A 25,172-nucleotide genomic window follows, 5' to 3' on the forward strand; every position below is an offset into this window, starting at 1 on the left:
CCGCAAATGATGTTGGAGCTATAGCTTGACCATGCCATTCGGTGTTTACGGTATTTAATAATGCATCATTTGACAACATTTACCATTCCCCTGTAGTCTCAAAAATGTTTAAGGGTTACCCCAGGAAGGCACTGTGCTCAGCAGTGAGGATACGCAGAAATGAAACTTTTCATACCCCCAAAGAACTTATGGCCATACAATTTCTGCGGCACATTACCCTTATCATCATCATCATCATCATCATCCTCGTCATCTCCTGGTCTTCCCCAGCCCCTCTGGCTATTCCTTCTCAGCTTCCAAAGACCCCTTCCCCTCTGGCTGATCCTCAGTACTGGTTCCCCAGGGTTCCATCATAGTTTTCTTTCTCTACACACTCTCCCTTGGGCAAATGAATTCACATCTGGGGTTTCACATACCACTTTAAGCAGATGACTTCCATTTTGTATTTCTAGATTGGACTCTTGTAATCACAGGCTTGTATTCCTAACTGCTTTCTGATATCTCCACTTGGTGGCTTCACAGATATCTTAAACTCAGAATATCCAAACCTTCTATGTATTACCTTCTTCACAAATCTATGCCTCTCCCCCTTTATTTCCTGCGACAGTGAGTGGAGCTCTCATTCTCTTGCCCACTGCAAACGGGTTTTCCCTTCACAACTCAACTCCAACCAGTTACAACTTCCCCCTCACTCTGCCTCCCAGATGGTCTGCAGGTTTGTCCGCTCCGTTCCTCATCCTTTGCCATGGCTCTAGTTGAGACCTTCTATTTGTCTTGAGAATCTAGGGCATTGCCACATTGCTTCTGGCCAACTGATTCGACATATAGTCTCCAAGCAAGTTCTTCTCAAATTTAAATCCTGCGAACAATCATCCAATGGCTCTCTTTGTTTACTAGTCAAGCCCAAATCCTTGGGGTGATTACAAAGCACTTCCCCATCTAGTCCCCATTCACCCTTCTAGGTCAATCTATAGCAATGTCCCACCACAAAACCAACGTTCTAGCTTCCCTGAGCAGTTTACCTGCTTGGCACATTACCACATAAACCTGCTTTCTTAGTCCTCTGTGTCAATGTCCTTTGTCTGGAATGCCCTTTCCCCTTGTTCACCTGGGGAAAGCCCACTTGGTTGTCTTTGAGACCCAGCTCATCCCTTTCTCTCAAACAGCCCCCGAATTCCCCAGACAAACCAAGGGGCCTTTTTCCTTGTCTTCCTAGAGGTTCCCAGGGGATGTGGCTATATCAATACTTTCCACATTGTGTTGTTTATATTTCCCCTCCAGACTGTGTGCCTTGAAGGCAGGTATCGATGTCTTATTTATTTTTTAATCTCCCAGTCCCAATACCTAGCATTCAACAATATTTGTTGAATGGATGAAAAATTGATGCTTGGATAAAAAATTAAAATGAAATAAATTTACTAAACCTTATTCTTAAAGTGCAAAAAAGTAACTGAAGAAAGCCCACCTGTGCATCCTGCTCTGTGTCTTACAGAGATCAGGGACACAGGCGCTGGCCAGGAAGGTGGGGAAGGAGCCTCCTGCTTGAGCTAGTTCCATGATATTCAGAAACTTAAGGCTCCTTTTCTTAAACTAGGAAGGAACATAGCAGGGTGTAACTTGAAAAAAAATTTTTTTCACTTGCTTTCACTCATTTGCAATTTTTCCTCATCTTAACTACTTTAAGATCATCTAGTCCCCCTCAATAAAAACTAATAATTGCCACCAAATAAATTAAAGATGAGAAAACTAAAAATAAATGTAGAAACTGGAAGAGACTATTAATGAAGATCAAAGTGGGCTGTGTATCTAAATGAATTTCACTGACTGGTTTGGGGGACGGGTTAATAAAGATGTTAATAGTAACTCCCCAGGGGCTTTGGGCAGTGCTCAGAGTGCAATGGTAATGAGCCCAATCAGGGTTCACAGCTTGGAGAGCGCCAGTGGCTTCATTAGCTGGAGCAAGGGGTGGGGGTGGGGCTGCTGCTGGAGTCTCAGGGTAGGAACTCCACTCACAGCACAATCCAGAAGCATGTCGCCAATCTCACAGATTCCAAAATCCAGTCGGGGTGGAAGGACATAATCATTTAGAAATGGACCTGGAAAAGTGTTCTGAGCTGGTCCCCAGTCTGGGTCTTTGTTCCGTTACCAAATCATTATAGTTGCCCTTTGATGGCTGGAAGGTAATGTGGCAAACTGTCAGAGCGCTGCCTTGGAGTCCAACAGACCTGGATGTTCTGGGTCACCCCCTCCCTGGCGAGGTGACTCTAGGCAACACACACATCTCCCTAAGCCTCAGCTCTCTCCTCTATACAGTTGGGATGAGAACACTGTCCCCATCTGATAGGGCTGTTGTCAGTCAGAGTAGAACAGTGTATGTAAAGTGCCTAACTCATAGTTAGTGCTTAACAACAGTGGTTATTATTATCCAGTAATAAGGTGAATGGTAAGTTACATATGCTTTCTCGGCAAAGCAGGCAGAACAGGTCTTTATTTATGTTTTTATTTATTTCAGAGAGGAAGGGAGGGAGAGAGAGACAGAAACATCAATGATGAGAGAGAATCACTGATTGGCTGCCTCCTGCATACCCTCTTCTGGGGATCAATCCTGCAACCCGAGCATGTGCACTGACTAGGAATTGAACTGTGACCTCCTGGTTCATAGGTCGATGCTCAACCACTGAGCCATACCAATTGGGCCAGAACAGGACATTTAGAGAGTACAATGGGAACTAAAACCCAGGTTCTCTAACTTCTAGTCATTGATTTCATCCTATATAATAAAAGCGTAATATGCTAAGTGTCTGACTGATTGGTCAGTATGACACGCACTGACCACCAGGGGGCAGACGCTCCGGTAGGTTAGCTTGCTGGTTGGGTCCAGCCAATCAGGACTGGGCAAGAGGGCTGGACATGCCCTGGAGCCCTCCCGCAGTCCCTCCCCAGCCAGCCGATCCCATCGGCCCCAGTCAGGACTGGGCAAGATAACCCTGATCAGCCCCTATTGCTGGTCAGGCCGAGGGACCCCACCTGTGCACGAATTCGTGCACCAGGCCTCTGGTTTAACATATAGTTAGTGACTTTATGTGCCAGTTAGAGGCCATGTGTAAAATACTAGAAACACTAAAAGGGGTCAGGTGTGCTCTGTAGAAAACTTCAGCACTCTAGAAATCAATAATGATGACACTACTGTTATCTGTGATTTAGTCGCCCTTACTGGTACCCATTACGTAGCATGTAGATACTAAGGGCCCTCCCAGGGAAGAGGCCCGAGGCCATAGAGTGGACAGGCATCTCACCACAGCTCGGGGCAGGGAGAGAAGCAGAATGGAGCCTTCACCAGCAGTCAGCTTCAACAGGCCCTCAAAACTGACTTAGGTCGGTGTTTGGAAACTGAAGGTCAGCTCTTAGGGTGTGCAAATTCAAACACTGTTTAGCCCCAAGCAAGCAAAAACAAAACTCAGTTCTGGAGCCAGTTCTGGAGCCTGACATCTAGAAGGAAGCCAGAATGCAAGGGAGCAAAACATCAAGAGAGAGGCATGGCACCAGCTCTCACACATCTGTCACCGAGTCACAGCTCAATGCACCTCCACACGGTGTAGAAAACAGAACGACCACATGCTTTGCTTGAGAACCCACTAAAAGGCACCATGTGTGGCGACTGATGTTCACTAGACTTAGTATGGCGACCGTGCCACACTATATACATAAATCAAGTCATCATGTTGTACACCTAAAACAACTAGGATGTTATATATCAATTATATCTCAAAAAAAAAATTAGGTCTCATGGCAGATGTAGATGAATAATTTCACTTATTTCTCAGAATGGCCCTGCAAAATGAGACTCAGGTATACAACGTGGTTAGTGGAAGGAGAACAAGATTTGGCTGTGGACTGCCCCCTGCCCATTCAGAAATGCTTCTGTGGGGACCGGGAAGAATGTTTTGGCTTCGTACTCCCACCAGCATGGGCCCTGGCAGGCAGGAGGAAGGACTAGCCATTATGTATGCCCTGTGCTTGGCACACAGGGAACACTTTTCCAATGATAGGGTTGTCCCCATTTTTCAGATTAGGGAACTGGGGAATAAGTAACTTCCTCCAGAAAATACAAGGTGGAGCTTGGACTTGCCCGTCCATGGGAGAGTTGATGCTCTTGTTAAAACCTCCCTCCCCAGTGCCTGCCCCCTGGTCCAGCCCACTGAATATCTCCATAACTCCCTTGGCTAACAGGTCGGGTGACTGAGTGGATGCCAATCACAACAAACACACAGAGACTTGCTCAAAACCCTTTGAGCCCAAAGCATGGTAGCTCTTTAGCATCCCAATAGAGACAAGGGTCATTTTAGATTTTAATCATCATCTGTCCCACCGTAGTGACCGACGAGGCAAAGCTTCACTGGATTTCAGGTCAAAAGGAAACATTCCGAGAGAAAGGCTAGAGTAGCTCGCCGATCATGCTGTCTGGTGTCAGCCTGTCTGTAATTTCCGCCCCTGTTATTTCTTGCTTCCACCTGGTGGTCAAAGGTTGAAAAAGCAGGCGTACTGAAAAGGACGAGGTGTGAGCAGGCTCCATTGCCTATGCCCACAGCCCTTCGGAGTCTGCGTCCCTGTAGGGCTTTCAGTACCGCTTTCCTGCCTTTAGATCTCTACTGAGTTCCTTGAGTGGAAAATCTCTCCCTGTGCAGCCTTCTTCCCCGGGGCTGGGAGGACCGGGTAATCCCGGATGCGTCCCCGCTGCTGAGCTCATGCCACAAATCAGGCATGATTTTCAGCAGATATTCCTTTAAAAGTCTGAAGGCCTCTGCGGACTCCATTCCCTTCTCAATGGGAACGAGCATCAAAGAGACAGGAATGAGATGCCTTGCACGCACATCAGGAACTAATTGCCAATTTGGCAAATGCATCGCCTAATGTCATGCACTGTTATTTCTAAATCCTCTCCTGTCCTTGACCCCAGGATCTAGATGTAAACTTGGAACCATTAGTGAAGAAGGATAAAGTCTTCTGGTGCCCCAAATGGAATTGAGAGGGATTTAAACTCGGCGCTTTTGAGTGTGGTGAAATGAACCCAGCAGTACATTAATGCTAGGATTTGCGCTCACACAGCGTGAGTGCTTTCAGAAACCGTGTTTAAGGAAGCAAACAGAGCCACGGCAGACCCTTTGAGCGGAGCAAAAGACGCTGGATGAAACTATCAATGACACATTAAAAACCACAACTGGCTGCAATCATGTGGCAGGGACAAAGTTTCTCTTTATCACAGGATCTCTGCTTCTAATGAGATGGCGACGGGCAACCTCCAGGGCAGTGAGGCCTCTGTTTACTTTAGCTGAGAAATGTCTAAATATTTGGTTGAGTCTTTTTTAAAAGCCTTACACAATTCCGTGGCAAACCCGTCTCTAAGGTACGATCTTATGAGCTCTAGATTGCCATTGGAAAACCTATGTAGAGGAAATTTGGAAAAGCCAGAAGATGAAACACACAAATGTGGCCCTGGCTGGTATGGCTTAGCTGGTTGGAGCGTCATACCGGAGGCTGCAGGTTGGATTCTGGTCGGAGCACATACTGGAGTCACTGTTTCTCTCTCACCTCTCTCTCTCCCTTTCTCTCTTTCTCCTCTCTCTCTCTCTCTCTCTCTCTCTCTCTCTCTCTCTCTCTCTCTCTCCCATCAATATACATATCCTCAGGTAAGGATTTTTTTTTTAAAGCACAATTATTAACTTATTTTTTAATCTCAAAATTAACTATTTTTAATGGCCTCCAAATACTTCATTTAGAACAAAACTCCTTATTGGTTAATACCTTCTCTTATTGATTCTAAATAGTTCTCTACTTTTTATCTGTGCTTTACTCCTATTGGTTCCAGTTGGACCTAACGTACTTGAGGCTCAAAAGGAAAGGGACTCCTGAATTATTTTTTTCTTGGGGCAGGGGGAAAGGGAACTTTGTAGAAATGTCCACAGGGGCCCACCCTTTCCATTCACACTACTGTCGTGCATTAGCAGATGTTAGCCAAGACCAATATCCAGTTTGCTCTAAGCTTCTGGGATCTTCTGTGCCACAAGCCCAGCGCTTCACAGTTACGGCATCCGTTGGGGTTTTCCCCTTTTTAGACTTTCTGAGAGAATCCCCTGTAGCTGCTGTCCTTTACCATTGCTTCCTGCGGACTCTTATTAAGGATCACAAAACTGCCCCCTTCCCCCACCGCAGGAGGCCAGCACAGCCCCAGCTCCCGCCAGTTTGATTAATGTGTCTTGGCTAATTGTGTGAAGGCTGGCAGGCCCTGAGCAAGTGTGACCAGCTCATTGTTCAGCCAATCACAGGCGCCTCGGTTAGCATGTGAAAAGGGGGTGTGTTGCCAGGGGAGGGTGAGTGTTCTGGCGGCTGAGTCAAAGGAGGAGCATTTTGGGGGGTCACAGAGCAACACCCACTTCTTTGAGGGGATGTTACTATGCTCTACTAAACCTGTACACCTCGTACTCAAAGCACTTTTTTTCTCCTCCCTCTTTTTTCAAGGAGATCTTTTTTTCCCAGGGTGCGAGCCGGCGAGACACTGGCTACTCTGCAGATGGAGTTCACGTCCCAGGGTTTTTAATATTTCACTTTTATATTTCTGTTAGGGAACGATCCTGCTGAGAGTCTGGGAGTCCACGCTCGTCAGAACCCCCTCACTGACACTTGGATATATTGCTCTGAAAGCTATCCCAGGAGAAAAGATTAAACAAAAAAGAAAAAAAAAGAAAAGAAAGAAAGCCTACTTTTCAAAGGCTACTTCTTAATCTGCCCACATCAAAATAAGACAACTGGCCCTTTGAAGTAGAGGACACAGAGTTCTCAGCCAGCTTGCTTACAATGGGGGTGGGGGAGAGGAAGGAAGGAGGGGAGGAAAGAAGGAAGAAAAAAAGGGAGGGAAGGAGGGAGGGAGGAAGCAAAGAAGGAAGGAAAGGAAAGGGAAAAAAGAAGGAAGTAAGGTAGAGAGAGGTAGAGAGAGAGAGAGAGAGAGAGAGAGACCAGTCTCTAAAATTATGCACCTCTTCCATTGCCCCGATTTAATCAGGCACAACAGTCTGAACTGAGGGCTAGAATACCTGCAACCCTGCTCACCAGTGTCCCTAGAAGACAGGTAACTGCTCAGACAGATCTGCCAGCGGGCCGGGTTTTGTCTGTGTTAACCTACACACAGAGGGACTGTGTTGTCTTCCTAGACACAGTCCAGACATGGCCGGGAAATGGCAGAGTGGGCGCAGATGGAAACTGGAGGATTCGCCAAGTTCTGAGCTCTTTGGCTCCCTCGAAATTGCGGTGCCAGCTGAGTTCAAAGTTTGGGGTCCTTACTACAACTTAGAACAGAAAGGGAAACAATGGAAAGCTCATCCAGAATGGTGTCCACACTTCTGCTCGGTGACATTTTTCTGGCTCTCATCCCCTCTTCTGGTCCCTTAGTCATTGGAGTACAAGGGCATGAAGCAGCAACAGCAGCTCAGAGGGGGGCGTGGTTGCTAGGGAAGGGGGTTCAGAGAGACTTGTCGATTCACAGAGGGGGTGTTCCTGGAACGCAGAGGTGTACGACCCCTTTAAAACATAGTCCTTATGATTGAATCATTGACGGTATTGATCCCAGACCCAAGAGAAGCTGGACTGGTAGGATGTACAGATAGGGGTTTACATCTTGGCTGTGGCTAAGGCTATAACTCTCGTCCTTCCACAAGCTCTGCCCACAGCCACTCACTGCTCAAGCCCATGAACACAGGGCTCACACATGGGCATCCTGCCTCTCAGAAGGAGAGCTGGGGAAAGGGTGTGGATGAGGAAATACAAACCCAAGCTCTTAAACAGCCAAGAACGGACCCAGCACCCAGCACAGCAGAGAGTCGGTGCTTAAAATGGTTGGGCTCATTTGAATGACACTGAACGCTTTCTAGAAAAACAATGCAAAGTCTGAACCCCATTGATGCTGAATCTGGAGCTTTCTCTCCAGAAATAAAAAAAATTGCTGTTCTATTGGAACCCCAGTTACCTTATTTAGTCCCGAATCTGGCAGGGGACCATTTGGCCAAGTTCCTATCATTGTTGTTCTCAACAAGGCCTTCTGTACTGAGAAGCTGTGTATTGCCTGAACCAACCTGAAACCCAAATGTTTGAAGTTTGGGGAAACATCACATGCTCACTGTGGCAGCTTTGTGTCAACATTATCCAAATTGTTTTCTACAACCCATCTGTGACCCTAAACTTCTGCTTGCACCCATTGCAGAAAACTGGGGGTGGGGGTGGGGTCCCATTTTCACCTGGAGGAGAGCGTATAGGCGGGGTGAAGAGAGGTATGGGCAGGGTCGGAAAAGACGAAAGCCAGACTCTCCTAGAAACCATGGCAACAGGAGAGAGGACCGATTGCAGCCTGGGTCCCGGTCTCCGCGAGAAGCCTGTTCTTTTTTCTCTCTATCTCAGACCAAAGGCAAGGCCCTGTGGCCAGACAGCAGCATTTTTCTCAGGTGCCAAACTAGCAAAATGTTTAGAAATGGTAACCTATGTGTGAGTGACCCTAAAGCCATTTAGCAATGCCTACGACCATTCACATAAAGCAGAAATGACTTTATGGTTTGTCTTTAGCTTGCTATAAGGTTTCCTTAATCCTAGTTAGTTCAAGATCTCTGATCCCCGTGGATAGCTGTTTGAGCAAAAATAGTAGATGCTTCAGAAAGAAAGAAAACCATCCCTAGCCTCCATTGTCCAGTGTTTTTCTCTTTAACCACCTTTTCCATTCCTCTCCAGCGTCTTGCTCTCAGGAAGCCCTTGCAGGATAAGCTCATACCAATGTTCACAGTGACAACAGTTTGAAAAAAAATCCACTTTTAGTCATGGGGCACTGTAAGACTATGAAGACGAGAAAATGTGACTTGGGCCACATTCACCCTAACCTGTCCTTCTCTGTACATATCTACCTCTCCTTCCATCCTGGCAGCAGGAGTCCAGCTCTCATGTGCCATTCTTGCTTCTCCAGCATCGGATACATCCCTCCATCCTATAGCTCACCGCTTGGCTCCGCCCTTCTGTCTCTAGATCTTTGATGTGACAACTGGTTAATCTGTCCCCTCTGCCATGGTCTTGGGACCATTCCTCACAGACCTCCCCCGTGGACAACACTTCTAACACTTCCATATCCACCCTACGAGCTAGTCTTGGAGGACCAAATACATGACAGAAAATGACCAATTGGTAAACTCTTGTACAATCTAGACACATCTTAGCTGTCCTGCCCAAGGCCTAACGAGCCAAATGAGTTTCTACTCCCCCTCTGTTGTAGAAGCACAGAAATCCATGACAGCCCTGGGCTCAAAAGTGACACTATCTTTGTAGTTGCTTCCTTTGGCACTTGTGTATTTGGAAATGAATGTGGAATCCACAGTAACAGTCATTTCAAATGCTCATTCCATTTGCTACTTGTGGTTTACAGAGCTTGAGAGCTAATCTAACCTTAACTACTATTTCAGTGTCCTCCTCGTAAAAGGATTATTCGGGGAATTCAAGAACCTAAAAATTTGTCTAGACCTATCTCCACTGTTGAGTTAACAACAATGGAACACACTGTGTACCTAAATCTCTCACACTGCTAATCCCAGAGCATTCCAAAGCTCAAATCAAATGTTACCTGGATTGTAGTTAGGTAGTTTGGAAACTCCAGGCCACGTGTCCTCGGTAGGGACTCCCAACACCTACGCAAAGCCAAAGAAAGACAGAGAGAAGTTAGGAGAGACGTGAGGCGGATGGAGCAGGTGTGAAGACATGAAGGACAGATCAGGCAAGAATTAGACGTAGGTCACATTACACCAGCTGATGTATCCAAGAAAGAAACTTTTGTGTTTCCCTATTTGTAGCTGTATGGGCAAAACTAGTATATTCCTGTGGTCCTGTTATGGTTAATTTTATGGGTGAACTTGATTGGGGCAAGGGACGCCCAGATAGCTGGTAAAACATCTTTTCTGGGTGTGCCTGGGAGATGTTTCAGGGAGAGATTAGCATTTGAATCAGTGGACTGAGTAGAGGCCCGTCCTCACCCACCTGGGAAGCATCATTCAACCCATTGAGGGCTCCAAGAGGAACAAAAAGGTGGAGGAAGGGCATGATCTCTCTCTTCTTGAGCTGGGATGTCCGATTTCTCCTGCCCTCAAACCTCAGTGCCCCTGGCTCTCAGGTCTTCAGACTCAGATTTATCACTGGCAGCCCCCCGCAGTTCTCGGGTCCTTGGCCTTGGACTAAATTATAGCAGAACCACTGGCTTTCCTGGTTCTCCAGTTTGCAAGTGGCATATTTCAGCTTCCATGACTGCATAAGCCAATTCCAATAATAGATCTCCTCTTATAGATCTCTAGATATCCTATTGGCTTTGTTTCTCTGGAGAATCCTAATATAGGTCCTGAGCTTGTGTCTCCACTAACTCGCTTGTTCTGAAGCAGATCATACAGCCTTGCTTGAAGTCATATCCTCATCATTAAATATCTATTGCATGACCAACATACATTAGGATGCTATGTTGGGAGCTGGGATATAAAGAAGCAGGAGGGATGTCCCTTTGCCTTACATTAGAGAACTATATATATATATCCAACAGGAGGCATTGGCAGCCTACATTATGCCCCAGGCTGGCGTTCAGCTGTTCCACAATAGGCTCAAATTAAAAGGGTTCAGATTACTGACCTTGAGGCAGTGGAACGTTGGCTAAAAATGATCCCCAGCCCAACCCCAGTCCTTTCTACCAAATTCATCTCATTTGCTTGCGCTTTCTGTGGCCCAACAGCTTGGAGTCTGGTATTTGGATTTTAACTGGTGGGTAGTAATAGTAACAACATCACTAAAGAAAACCTCCTTTGTACTTTGGCTTACCAAATTAAAGCTCTAGTTTTGAATTAATGGGAAAATAACAGTCCTTGGGAATACAACGACAAAACATTTCAGATTTGGGATGGTGATGTTTCTGAGTTACCATATAGGCATCACCTTATCATTTTTTAAAAAAAGATAATCATAAAAGCCCAATGTCAGTTATATCTGGGAGCTAGAATACACTGTTTTTATAAAATGTTAGTAAAACACTAATAGCTTTTATTACACCATTACAATATAATTCTTCTTAGAAGCATTTCTTATAGAAAGAGGCTACAGAATCCATTTGTAAAATGCTGGACAGAGACAGTAAGAAGTCAACTGCCCAACAAGTGGCTGATGATCATCAATGAGGAACCCAGAACCTTAATACCCACCGGCTTGCTGACCAGGACTCTGGCAGGAAAGTACATTTTGTGGTGCCTGTTAAGCTTGTCCTCGAACAAAAGACACCAAAGTGCTATTTTTCCTTCATAGAATGAAAAATCACACCGCACAGCAAAATCTCCTTTCTTTGGTCCATTCCCTAAACAAGCTGAAAAGCTACTGGGAGGATTACAGGCATCTCCTATCAACCACCTGAGCCCAAGGAGCACTAAAGGTCCTGAATCCATTGTGAAAAACCAACTGGACTACTTCTACTTTTGTAGGAGTGGGCAGGAGGATGGGAAGCTAATTCCTCATTTTTAACCTACCATCGTATGCACTGGATGCTTATTGCACAGAGGTGCACGTAAGCCAGTGGATGTGACTCGCAGATAGCCACACATCTTCCGTTAATGGGCAAAGTACAATGAAAAGAAAGCAAAGAGAATGAAGAGAAAGCAATAAGGGAAATAAATAACGACCACATCCATATTTTTCTGAGGCGAAAGTTACCAGAATGGTTATTTTGCATTATGTTTAATTAAATCAGCAAAATGGATACCAATAATGTTTATTGTGTTAAAAGCTGTAAGCGTGATATTTTAAACGTTTAAACAAAATTCAATGTCCTTTATTTGGAAATTTGATGCTGAGTTTCTATTTGAAAGTTATTAAATTTGTTTTCACTTGAGAAAATTACTAAATCTCCACTTCAGTCTGGGAAACTGAAAACCAAAAATTGTTGATTTACGCCCTCCCTCAAGGCTCCTAAAAAGGCAGCTAGTGAGTGCTATATTTGAAAACAGTGGGCTGCAGGGGCTGTTTTCTGCCTTTGTTGGAATGGAAACTGAAGGCATTTTGATTAATGGATTCAAGGTCTGCATAGTTTGTTTTATTCTGATTTTAGAACCACAGCTGGGATTATTTGCTAAAACTGCTTATTGAAAGAATTAGGTCCCAGAAAGCAAAGCCAGTGACAGCTATTCAGATGTGAACACACACACACACACACACACACACACACACACACTTCAGAAAGAAGGAAAAGAAAAATTCAGGACGTCTCATAATGTCTTTATTCCTAACAGCGAGACCTCAGGATAAATCTAGAGGAAGGTTGTGTGTAGAGACAGGGAGATTTAGAATGGACACATTGCTTTCAAAGAAGCCATTCCTACATCCACTCTCGTAGACTGGAAATGGATTTCCTATTCTCATTTCGGTAGACCACGTTTAGTAAAACATAAGTTCAGGAACTATTTGTAATGTTTACGTTTCTAACCCGCCTGAGATGTAGTAGCAGAGAGACAACACACTGCTGAATGGGGTGACTTTTCCACCTTGTCCCCACAGTGTGGAGCTACAGGTGGGATAAATGTCAACGATGACAAAACCATTGTCCTCCTTCGACAGGACCAGGTAGGAACGAGACATAATGAATCTGACCTCCTGCTGCTCACAAAGTATGGTGAGGCACTATGGAGCTGTATCCTTGGTCAGTACAGATCAAAAGTCAACAATGAGCTATGCAAGTTGACAAACTTGATAAAAACTACCTGGGTGGGTGGTGGAATCAGATAAACAGAGAAGAATATTATGATTTTAAATGATGGGAGCTACAAGATTCTTCTTGTTCAAAGAAGTCACAACTTCATGGAATCAGAAAATCAAATACAAGTGGTCCCGGACTTACTATGGTTTGATTTATGACATTTTCAGCTTATGATGGGTTTACGGGGAGATAACCTGCCATAGGTTGAGGAGCCTCTGTAACATGTATGACGCTGGAAACCCAGGGAGGTCAGTGATATGAGTTGCTCTCCCTCATAACTTGAAGTTAGAGCTGGGATCAGAACTCACGTCCTCTGACTGCAGGCCAGTGGTATTTCTAATATGGTCACTTGGTTTAAATTTGCAATGAGTTGTCATAAATGTCAAAATAAAGCCCCGTTGGTTGACTGCAGTGTGATAAAGACAATGGTTGACATGAACATGGCTTTCTGGGCAGGAACTATTTGTCAAGACATGTTTGTTTTTGCTGTTAAGACATGTTTGTTTTGGTACTTAATGTCCAGGTTCAAGTGCAAATTCTTTCACTTACTGAATTACCAAACACATCTTCAGATGGCCAGTGTCAGTCAGCGAGGCCAGTCCTGGAAACTTGAACCAACAACTAGAGAGCCATCGGGTCCTGGGAAATGTCTAGCCCAGCCGTGGGCAAACTACGGCCCGCGGGCCAGATCCGGCCCGTTTGAAATGAATAAAACTAAAAAAAAAAAAAAAAAGACCGTACCCTTTTATGTAATGATGTTTACTTTGAATTTATATTAGTTCACACAAACACTCCATCCACGCTTTTGTTCCGGCCCTCCGGTCCAGTTTAAGAACCCACTGTGGCCCTCGAGTCAAAAAGTTTGCCTGCCCCTGGTCTAGCCCATTCTTTCTGTTCTGTGATATCTAAGTACTTCCTCTATTGTGGACAAGAAATAAGACCACATGGAGGAACAATGAGGCTGTATACCAGGAACGGCTTTTCTGCACTTGGGTGATTGAAACATCTCTACAATAATAATTTATCTGACAGGGAAAGGCAGCAGATATTTCTTGAGCACTTTTGGCACAGGAAACTTGCTATGCATCTGACCTTATGGAATTTTGACAGAAGGCTAGGAAGTCATGACCGCCAGCCCCATTTAACAAGTGAGCAAACTGAAGCTCAGAGGAGCTACACAGCCTGGCCACATTTGTTTAGCTAAAAAGTCGCTAGAATTCAAACCCTGGTTTTACGGCTTTAAAGCTATTATTATGTTAAGCTGCCTCCAGCTTAGACGATGTTTTGGCACCAGTGATGCTGTTTGAAGAGAAATAGCATTTATCTGTCTTGCAGTGGAGCTTGGAGAAAAAAGAAAATCAATATTTCCTATGTTGCTCCATAATAGCCCCCATATATCAAAAAGAAAATTTTAATGGCAGTAATTAATCTCTATAAAATGTCTTAATTTCTCAAAGCACATTTTATTTTAGCCAGAAGACAGTGTCTTCTGGGTCATGAATTTCTAGCATGAGACTGGCACAGAATTTCTTCATCGAGGTGAGACCATAACTTTCCAGAACTGGCAACTAATTATTTTCCCCTTTCCCCAGTGTTCCCTAAAGTTTTCCGCACCTTTATGTGTGTATTAAAGATAATTTCTAGTATGGCCAGTGTGGCTCAATGGTTGAGCGTTGACCTATGAACCAGGCAGTCACAGTTTGATTCCTGGTCAGAGCAAATGCCCGGATTGTGGGCTTGGTCCCCAGTAGGGGGCGTACAGGAGGCAGCCAATCAATGATTTTCTCTAATCATTGATGTTTCTCTCCCTCTCCCTCTCCCTTCCTCTCAGAAATCAATAAAAATATATTTAAAAAACACACAATGAGATATCACATCACACCTGTCAGAATGGGTATCATCAGAAAATCAACAAACAACTTTTGGCAAGGATGTGGAGAAAAGGGAAACCTCATGCACTATTGGTGGGATTGCAGATTGGTGCAGCCACTATGAAAAGCAGCATGGAGGTTCTTCAAAAAAGTAAAAATGGAACTGCCCTATGACTCAGTGACCCCACTTCTGGGTACATATCCAAAGAAATTCAAAACACTAATTTGAAAGAATACATGCACCCCTATGTTCACTGCAGTGTTATTTACAATAGCCAAGGTATGGAAGCAAAATAGATCCAGAGACAAAGAAGAATGGAACAGAATCTCAGAGGGAAGGCAGGGGTGGGTGGTGGGTGGGGAGAGATTTCTGTATATAGGCATAACCCATAGACACAGACAATAGTGAGATGAAGGCCTGGGAGGGTGGGGTGGGGCGGTCAATGGGAGAAAAAAGGGACATCTGTAATACTTTCAACAATAAAGATAAATTTTTAAAAAAGATATGGAAGCAGCCCAAGTGTCTATCAATAGAGAGTGGATAGGCAGTGGAATATTACTTGGCTATATAAAAGAATAACATCTTACCATTTATGACAGCATGGATGAACCTGTAGGGTATTATGCTAAATGACATAAATCAGTCAGAGAAACACAAATACCATATGATTTCACTTGTATGTGGAGTCTAAAGATCAAACTAAATGAGCAAACAAAATTGAAACAGACTCAGAGACACAGAGAACAGACTGATAGTTGCCAAAGGGGAGGAGTTTGGGGGAACTGGGTGACAAAGGTGAAGGGATTAAGAAGTACAAATTGGTAGCTACAAGAGAGTTATGGAGATGTAAAGTGCAGCACAGGAAATGTAGTCAATAACCATGTATGGTGCTGGGTGAGTACTGGAATTACCAGGGAAATCACTTTATAAAGTATATGATTGTCTAACCACTATGCTGTACACCTGAAACTAATACAAAATAATATGGAATGTAAATCATAATTAAAAATAAACTTAAGAATAAAAGGAATGGAACCACACATGCAAAAGCACCTTAACAGCTTAGGCATTTGGTTTTGGAAGAACATGATAAATACTGTATTTCTCTCCCACGAACATGCGAGACCTTCGTTTCCATGGGAGTTCTATGACAATTTAGTGCCTTGTCTTCAGTTGACAAAAATTCAGGGCCAGACATATGGTAGAATTCGAGCTGGGGGTGGCCAGGCAGAAATGTGCTTAAGTAGGAACGGCAGAAATCGCCCCAAGAAACCGAGTCTATAGTAATAGGGCGCAGGTGGATTCATGGGATGTTACAGGACATCAGGGGTTTCTGGACACTCGTTCCCAAGGTACTTACACTGTTGCAAATACCACAGTCTCCATGACCTTAACATGGAGCTTCATATCTCAAAGCAGATGGACTGCGTCATTCGTCTCAAAGGCAAATTTGATTTAAAGTTTGAAATGCAGATATTTCTTCTTCCTAAAAGGAATTCTTCTCTTACCTCCCAGATCTTCTCCAGCTGTTCAAAGATGCTGGTAACCCCAGGAAACAAAGGTTGACCCTGGAACATTTCAATAAAGATGCAGCCGGCACCCCTAGCAAAAGAAATGAGTCAACAGACCGTTTCAAGGAAACCAGACCTGCAAAACTGAACTACTAGCATTTCCCCTCCCAGGAAATATTTTGGGGACAGTGAAATAGAGGCCACATGCTATTATAAAATCTTGGGCAAAAAAATAAAAGTCCCTTTGTCAACCAAAAAATAAGAACTGCCTGCAGCTTTTTGTTAAGCTGGAATGCAGCCAGCATTTAGGAACACAGTATAGGGAGCAAACATTCTGGCTCATCCAAGCTCATTAACTGTCCATTTTATGAGAGGAGGGGAAAGTTCTAAACCTCCAAACTGAACGCTCTCTTCCACTGAACCTAAGCTGCTGTCATTGTAAGAGGCACCACTATTGTGTGTGCTATTAAGAAACAAAACACCTGTGAGTTAAACTACGACATGCTCAGAATGTGGCCTTTATACCTATTGAAAGGGCTGCTATACCCTTAATTAGGCAGATTATTCCATCATATGTCGTACTTGTGCATGCAAAAACTGGAACATCAAGTGAAAGACATTGGTTTAGGTGTTCCTGAAACTTTTTTTCCAGATTCAGCATTTGACTCGGACTCTTTGATGTCTATGTTTATCCGTGGTATCGCCCTCGACATCAGGAGTTTGATGACACAGCATGTCTTAAAATAATCCATTAAAGAACTAACAGTCACTGGTGCTGGGCTCCCAAGCTGACCTTGCAGTTACATAGCCTACTTCTATGTCACCTTTTTACAGAGGTGACTCCTGCTTAAAGAATGTTGCTAAACACGTCTGATTCACTCTCTTTCCACAACCGTTTGGTTCTTGGGGGAGGGAGGGGGGTGGGGGGGGGCTCTTCTGTCAGCAAGATTCTTCCAAGTCACTGACACTCATGCTGCGAGGCCTGACGCCGGCACGTTTGATGTCCACACATGTGCAATGGCAACTACAGAGCAGCCGGGCTGATGGCTACGGTAAGATGCTGCTGGCTGTAAGCCGCATGCTGATTTAAGCTGCAGCAAGAGTGTGCGTCTGAAAATAGGTTAAATGGGGTGAAACATGTTTCCTTTCCTATGTAGTCAAATGAGAGAGTTGTTGTTGAGAGATAGTAAGAAGTGTGGTTTATTTGGCTAATAATGCACACTTTTCTTCTTATAGTCTCTGGACGATAAAAACGGCTCAGTGGACAGATTACAGAGGTTCTCCCCACAGTCCAATACTTTGGCTCCAAATCCCTTTCACCATAACATACACTTCTGCAAACTCCCTGAACCAGCTTGACATTTTTTGGCCTGGCATGATAAAGGATATATAAGTAAAGCATTTTATTACAAATCATCATATATTAAAGATTCATATTAAATATGGTCTTTAATATTATTCATATGTATTTATCCCATGTGGTAAATTTTCACTTTTTCCATCTGACTGTAGACACACGCTATTTAATGTACTTTAACTTGGGTAGGAGAAAGCAGAATTCTTTTTCTTTTTTTCTTTTTTTAATCCTCACCCAAGGATGTGTTTTTATTGACCTGAGAAACAGAGAAACATCAGTGTGAGAGAAACGCCGCAATCAGTTGCCTCACAAGCACATCCTCTCTGGGGTCAAACCTGTTGGGGAATCGAACCCTGGGGTGTGCAAGGTCATGTTCTACCCAACTGAGCCACACCAGCCAAGGCAGACGATTTCTTGATAAACAAGTTTAAGAATAATTTTTATCCTGTGTCTGGTTTAGAGACAGATATATATATTCCCAAAATTCACGCAAGAAGTAATTTTGATAGAAAACACAGGTTTGTAATTAAAATTTGTACATTTTTTATTGATTCATAAAGTATACAGGAGAGGGTTATGTATGGAATAGCACATCGGGTAAATGGCCTCCACGGCTTTGCTGGCACATACGCAAAGCCATGGTCTTCATTGGTCTCCATTGTCCCTGCTCCTGAGCCATAATTGGTACTTGGTGATGCTTATCAAATTGAAAGGATTGAAATCAAAGGGCAACAGATATTAGAATCTGATTCAATAAACCAAGTAAAATTAGGCTTTTATTTTTTGTTGTTGTTAATGTTCACGCAAAATTCAAATCTTGCATGAATTTTGGGACACCCTATAAAAGGTATAATTTAAAAACAGTAAGTGGAGAAGACTAGAAGTAATGGAAAACTGTCAAATGGTTTAAAATCATTTTGGTTGCTAGCAATGGTCAACTATGAGATAAGCCAACTCAGAAACTGAGCTGGTGAACACCATCCAATGGTCTCCAGCTCCTGCCCTAACCCTTCTCTGTGTGTGCTAGCACCGGGGATTAGGAAATCAATGCTCCAGATACACTGGGGAAAATTTCTGCAACCTTTCTCAATTCTTTGGGAAATCTAAAGCTTAGTTTAGCCTTTTAGGATACTGTCTAATGCTTTTAATCCATTATTGATTTTTTTTTAAAAAAAAACAGGGCCTACCGTTTATATATGACCTTCTAAGGTCTTGAAAGAGGTCCATGTATTTTTTTACCTTTTAGGAGGTGCCTATGACTGTGGTCACCACATGCCTGAGATATTTCAGGAATAAGGTCTAGATAACATAACACCACTGCCCTAGGAAGGAGGAGTGCCTGAGCGCCCACACTCATCACCACATCCCTTTAATCCAAGAGCCTCCCCAACAATGTGCTTCTACTTGACACCATCTATCTTGTTCTTACACTTGAACTACAATCCCATTTAACCCCTCAAGGGGAGAGTTTGTTACCCTCATTTTAAAAATAGAGAAACACAGACATAAAGAGGATACATGGCTTTTTCAAGACAACAGAATCCAGAGAAACTGATTAGAAGTAGAATTGGCATAAAAATCAGGTCTCCTGATCCTTGGTCATTATGCTTTTGCCACCAGGCTCTGAACTACGTTTGGACATGTGTGAGCATGCATGTACAGACAAGTGTGTGTGTGTGTGTGTGTGTGTGTGTGTGTGTGTGTGTGTGTTGGGAGTGTGTTGGGAGTGTGTGTGTGTTTCTCTGAGGACAAGGAGAAAAGACAAAGGATTGACGAGAAGAGCGAGGAGGTGAGGCATGATAGAAAGAATATAGGATTCAGATGCGTTGGGCAAGACTGATCTGAGTCTCAGTTTCTTTAACTGTAAAAACTTGTAGAATGATTGGAAAAATCAAATGAGATAGGTATTTGAAAGCATTTTATGTTTCTGTAGACAAGTGTGATTATCATTAGAATTATTATTTTAAATGCAATACAGATGATAAAGTAACCCTCAAGGGTAGGGTGACTGCTATTTGGGGGGCACTAGCTCTTACCATATGTCCAGCTCAGAGGAATATTCAGTGGCTCCCAGCAAGGCATCAGGAGGGCGGTACCAGAGGGTCACAACTTCTGAAGAGTATGTCTGGCTGGGAATGGACTTGGCCCGAGCAAGACCTGACCAAAGGGGAGAAGCACAGAACTCATTGACCTGGGATCTGGAGAGCCACAGTGCCACATTCTACCAGGGAGGGTTTAGCTGGCCGAGTAAACAATATTTAAAAATAACACACACTCTCTGGGTGCTTTTAATAAAGCTACTCAACTATCTTAATCCTTGTGCACTTCTTCATCAAGTCCATTTCTCAAAGTTTGGCTGACTTTGCAGCTAGATGTGGCCTTCCTGGCGGCTAAGTGTAATGAGTGACTAAACCTTGCCTGCACAATACGAACAGGAGTGATGTGTGAGCTTCCAGATCTCCCTCCTCCCGGCTGTAATAAGAAGGAGGCAGCAGCCATCTTGAAATATGCACCTGGGGCAACATCCTGGGGACGGGGGGCCACAGACAGAAGGAGGGTGCACCACGCACCGGGGTGCCACCTGATACATTCTGACTTCTCAGCTCAGACGATTATGTGGGAGTAAGTAAGCTTCTAGCATGTTTCTGCCTCTGTAATTCTGGGTCTCTGTAACAGCGACAGAATTCACTTTATAACCAATATGGCCGCCCTCCATTTCTGCAGCCCAGGAATATCCAGTTAGATAAAGGGTGGGGGTTGCTAATCCAAATTGGTTAGTTTGGTAGGACCTTAGATGAGTCATTTTCAAGGGCTCCCCTGCACAATGAGAGCACTTTGTCAGCCAGCCACTGATCTCACAGAACCACAAGATCTACAGCCGGAAGAATACTCAATAGATGAGTCACTGTGTGGGGCTTGGATAAATGAATGTCTGTTAAATGTTTACGTACATACCGGGATGAAAGCTACTATCTCAGAATAAAGTGCTGCAGTGACAGTACAACTATCTGACATCTGGCAAACAGGTAAGAGCGGCTCCCCAGCTCACACGGAACCAGCTCTTCAACTAATATTTGTTGAGCACTTACTATGGTGCCAGGCACTAGGGATACAACATTAAGCAAAAATGGACCCAGGCTGCCAGCATAATGCCCATAGTCTAGTGGAGGAGTCAAAATTGTCACACAAATGAGTGTGTGTGTGTGAGTGTGTGTGTGTGATTATAAACTGTGATAAGTGCTAAAATGGAAAGATACAGTAATGCTCAGGAGAAATCAGCAAGAAGAGTCTATCCAACAATCTGGGGCTTGATCCTGTCATTCTGGGATATCCTCAATCTACTCTGATAGACTCTGTCTCTCCACCCAAATTTACAGAAACCTACCAAGTACAGTTCACTCTACAAATGTCTCTATATCAAAAAAGGCAGTAGACCAGTAGGTGTGCCCAAGTTTTAGGATCTGACCAGACTGGAGCTTGATATGATCCTAGAGAGCTGCCAATCTCTCCATGTCTTGCCTCGCACTTCCTATGTGGTAGTTTGATATCCTCACGGAGCATTGCTCTCCCTGAGCCTCAACTTTTCAAAGGCCAGGACTCGTCGATGCTTTAAACACGTGTACACAAAAGCATCATTGTTCACAGCCCAGAAAGAGACTCGAGGGGCAGCTTACCAAAGTCAGCCAGCTTGAGCTCTCCCAGGTGACTGATGAGAATGTTCTGAGGTTTCAGGTCCCTGTGAAGAACGTGTTGGTGGTGGATGTACGCCAGGCCCCGCAAAAGTTGAAACATGAAAAGCTGGAAGGAATGAACACCTTATCTAAACAGATTGGAGCCACTGTGTGGATTTCTCCTCTAAATCAAAAACAGTCATCCGTAGAATATAGTAAAAGTGTCTCTTGAGAGATTAAAAAACAAAAGAAAGAAAGGAAGAAAGAAAAGAAAAGAAAAAGGAGATTTTCTATTCAGAGGGGTAAGAAAGTACAAGTAAGTAGACCATGTCCTAAACAAAGGGATTCTGGATTTCCCTGACATCTCATGTCTTTGGTATCGAAGGAATTACCCTTCCTTAAAATCTAGAGTGAAACTTTGAAGTTTCTCTTGGAACACTAGTTATTGATTTAGATTTGAGAGATTTAAATTTTTTTTTTTCCCCACCGACAAACTTGGCATGTAAGATCAAAGTTGACCTGGAAATGATATTCTAAGGTTTACAACTGCTTACATTTCCCAAGCTCTCTGATATGAAAGCCTTTTAAAAACACAACACAAGGAGGCCAGACTGGGAAACGTATCCTTAGATAGTAAAAGGAAAGAAAGGGACCATTATCTTTCTAAACCTATTTTTAAAGTCTTAGGTTGAAAGTTGAAAATAAGGAAATATACAGTAGAGATTAAGAGGGAAGAGCGACCAAAAGAAATTAGACGACCGCCCCCCCCCCCCAAAAAAAAAATCAAAAGAGACTGAGGAATAAATAGCAGAGAGAAGAAAGAAGAGAGAAAGGGAAACAACAGAAAAAAATACATTCAGGGCCCCAAATTTTAAATGTTGCACATGGTTATAAGGCACAGTAACCAGACATTTTTAGATCCCCACCATTATAGAAGTTTAAGGGGAAAAAGAATGCTCCATTTTCCAAGTGTCTTTTGCTATTTTCCAGCGCCCCTGGCAATTGAGAATTCAAATACCAACAATTAGTGTTTACAAAGACCAATGCCAACTGCAAACATGTTCTGACAGTTTAGAAAAGAAAGGACCCGCCCCAGGCTTCCTGTGAACGCAGGCAAAATAGCAGACACAGAGCTGCGTGGATGAATCCACTTTCCCACCACACCTTGGAAACTAGGAACTGCAGAGACGCTAGGACCTGTACTGATCTCACCATGACTTGGACACACTGGAGCCAAGTTCATGAGCAGCCTGGTCTGACTGAAGCAGGAGCCTTGTGGGGGTTACCTACCACAGCACTCTGTGGCCGTGTGGGTTCGATGCAGATCCCACATCAGTTTCATAAGCCATTTAGGAATGTTAACAATTTCTTGAGCCCTAGCCAGTTTTGCTCAGTGGATAGAGTTGGCCTGCGGACTGAAGGGTCCCAGGCTCGATTGCGGTAGGGGGATACATGCCTGGGTTGCAGGCTTGCTCCCCAGGGTGGGGTGTGCAGGAGGCAGCCGATCAATGATTCCCTCTCACCATTGATGTTTCTATCTCTCTCTCTTCCTCTCTGAAATCAATAAAAATATATATATATTTTAAAAAAAACTTCTTGAGACTCCTACTTCAAATGTTCACTGGTCCTATGAACCTTCCCAAGGCTTTATTTTCTTCGTGCTTCAAACACACACACTATTTACTTTTCCACTCATCAAACCACTACGCTACCGAAACACAAAATTCTTATACCATCATTTAAACCCCCCAATTGGTTATAATGTTTATGGAAAAGACAATATAAAAAAAAATCCAACTGAAATCCCAGCTGAAAGATACATTGCCACAGTCGATGTTTTTCAATGGGACAGTATAGGAGAGAGGGAGATGGAGGCAGGTGAGCGACAGAAGACAGAAAGATGGAGATCAGCGAGGGAGAGACAGAAGAAGGAAGAGAGGGAAAATACCGTTTATGGAATGCCTGCCACCTTTTGTCATCAATCCCCAATACACCCCTGTGAGGAAGGTATGCTTGCCCTCACTTCACAGGTAAGAAAAAAAGGAAACTTTGAAACATGTCTAGAAAGAGTCAGGGCCACAGCTCAAATTCAGACGTGCCTGACTCCACTACACCAGCCTGGGAAGCCGGAGAAAAGACAGAAAGTCAAAACATGACAGGGAAAGGGAGTGGGCGGGCTGAGTCAGCCCCAGAGCTTCTCTGAGGGAGGGCCGGGCTGAGGTGCCTTTCATGTCCCAAGGAGAGGCTGTTCTCACTAATTAGTCACACCCGCCTCCCACCTTCTTGCTCCCAGTCCTTCCTCCTCGGCTCCATGTCTCTGTCTGCAAGCTTGTGTACACAGTAAAGCACCCATGGTGGTCAGGCATGGGGTCCCTCAGCCACCCTTCTCCAAGCGGCGGCGTGTGCTGACGAAGCTCACCACCCACTCACTCTTCAGTCCTTTCCAGCCTGGAGTCTCCCCTCAGCCCTGCTGAAGCTTCACTGATAACGACCCAATTGGGTGGTGCTTTTTCTCAGTCCACATCAAGCCAGATCGTGGCTGACTCTTTCCAGAGAGGCTTCCTGTACCTCAGGGGTGAGTTCTGTTTCCAACACAGAGAGGCTCTTGGGAACAAAATGTAATTCATTTGGGCTACTGCCATCTGGGCTGGAATCCCTCAAAACACAATCAGATGAGTCAGCCAAGTCCTGCAGGGAAGCCCGAGTGCTCCACTCACCAGGGATCCCTGGGGTTTGTTAAATCCCAGGCGGTTCCCACCATGTCTTCTGTGGTCACTACTCAAAATATAAGCCTCTCGGACTATTCCTTTTCCCTCCCGTAAGCTCATCTCTGTATTGCTCTGTGCTTCCTTTCACGTAATCCATGGTTCCTTCCTGTCCCAAACCTTTTCACTGCTCACTCTTCACGCCTCAATCCTGGATTTAAAACTCTCTACAACGCAAGCTCTGATGGATTTTCTTCCGGCTCCTTTCCTTCAATGGGACCTTGAGCTCACTGCTCCTTTATAGCGTTCGTAGGTGGATGCTAGCTTTTCTACAGCTCACTCCGACATCTGATCGCAGGGGGGTGGGGGTCAGCTGCCTCCTGACTCCTCAATCCCACTTCAAAACCATTCCTTCTCTACCCTTAAGTAAAAACCCCTGTTGCTTAGACTTTCTTGCCATCCAGCTACATCATCCTCTTGTCACCCTCACCCACACACCCACCACCCTGCATCATTCTCTCGAGATCACAGCTGTTGCTCCCTTGACATCAGTGCCCGTGTGAACATGGCAAGCTGACCTCCAGTGGTCTGCTTCTCCAGGCAGCTTCAGCCCCTCACTCCATGATAACACAGTAGGTCTTGCCATCATAAGCAACTATTTTGATCATGTCATTCATTAGGTGTTGTTGTTGTTTTACCATGGTCACCAATGCCTTTCGCTATGGAAATCCAATGGATACCTCTCATTCCTTCTCTTGGCAGCATTTGGAACTGTTGACCTTCCTGAAGCTCTTCCTTGGTAACACAATCTTATAATTTTTCTCCTACTTCTACTTCTCTGAAGCCTTTTTTTTTATGGGTTCTATCCACTTCCTCTACTGATCTCTAATATATTTAAATTCCTTAGGGCTCCATTTTGGACCTTCTCTTATCACTCCACACACGCCCCCTTAGCCATTTTATCTACTAACTGACTCAATTAACAACTGTACTCTGCAGATTTCAAAATCTTTATCTCCAACTCAGACTCTCTCTTGAACTTTAGGCCCAAATAATCTGAAGTTCACTTGGACATCCTATAATCACATCAAACTCAAAATGTCCAAAACTTAACTCACTTTTTTCCTCTAAGATCCACATTCCTCTTTTCTCCTCTCTCTCTCTCTCTCTCTCTCTCTCTCTCTCTCTCCCTCTCTCTCTCTCTCTCTCTCCCTCTCTCTCTCTCCTGCTCTTTAATTGTTCAGAAACTACAAGAAGGTT

At 44.2% G+C, this 25,172-nt stretch overlaps 1 protein-coding gene across 2 annotated transcripts in view; it reads right to left on the reverse strand.

Moving 5' to 3' along the window:
- CDK15 (cyclin-dependent kinase 15) overlaps positions 1-25,172 on the reverse strand; it is a 71,220-nt gene that overhangs the window by 25,437 nt on the left and 20,611 nt on the right. For both annotated transcript variants that reach the window (XM_006756236.2, XM_015559103.1), the window contains exons 7-10: positions 21,211-21,334; positions 19,573-19,693; positions 16,177-16,270; positions 9,647-9,710 (exon numbers count right to left, since the gene is read on the reverse strand). In XM_006756236.2, coding sequence (XP_006756299.1) covers positions 9,647-9,710; positions 16,177-16,270; positions 19,573-19,693; positions 21,211-21,334 — 403 coding nt within the window. The remainder of the gene's footprint in view (positions 1-9,646; positions 9,711-16,176; positions 16,271-19,572; positions 19,694-21,210; positions 21,335-25,172) is intronic.

The sequence above is a fragment of the Myotis davidii genome, unplaced genomic scaffold (assembly GCF_000327345.1).
Source record: "Myotis davidii unplaced genomic scaffold, ASM32734v1 scaffold914, whole genome shotgun sequence".
NCBI lineage: Eukaryota > Metazoa > Chordata > Mammalia > Chiroptera > Vespertilionidae > Myotis > Myotis davidii.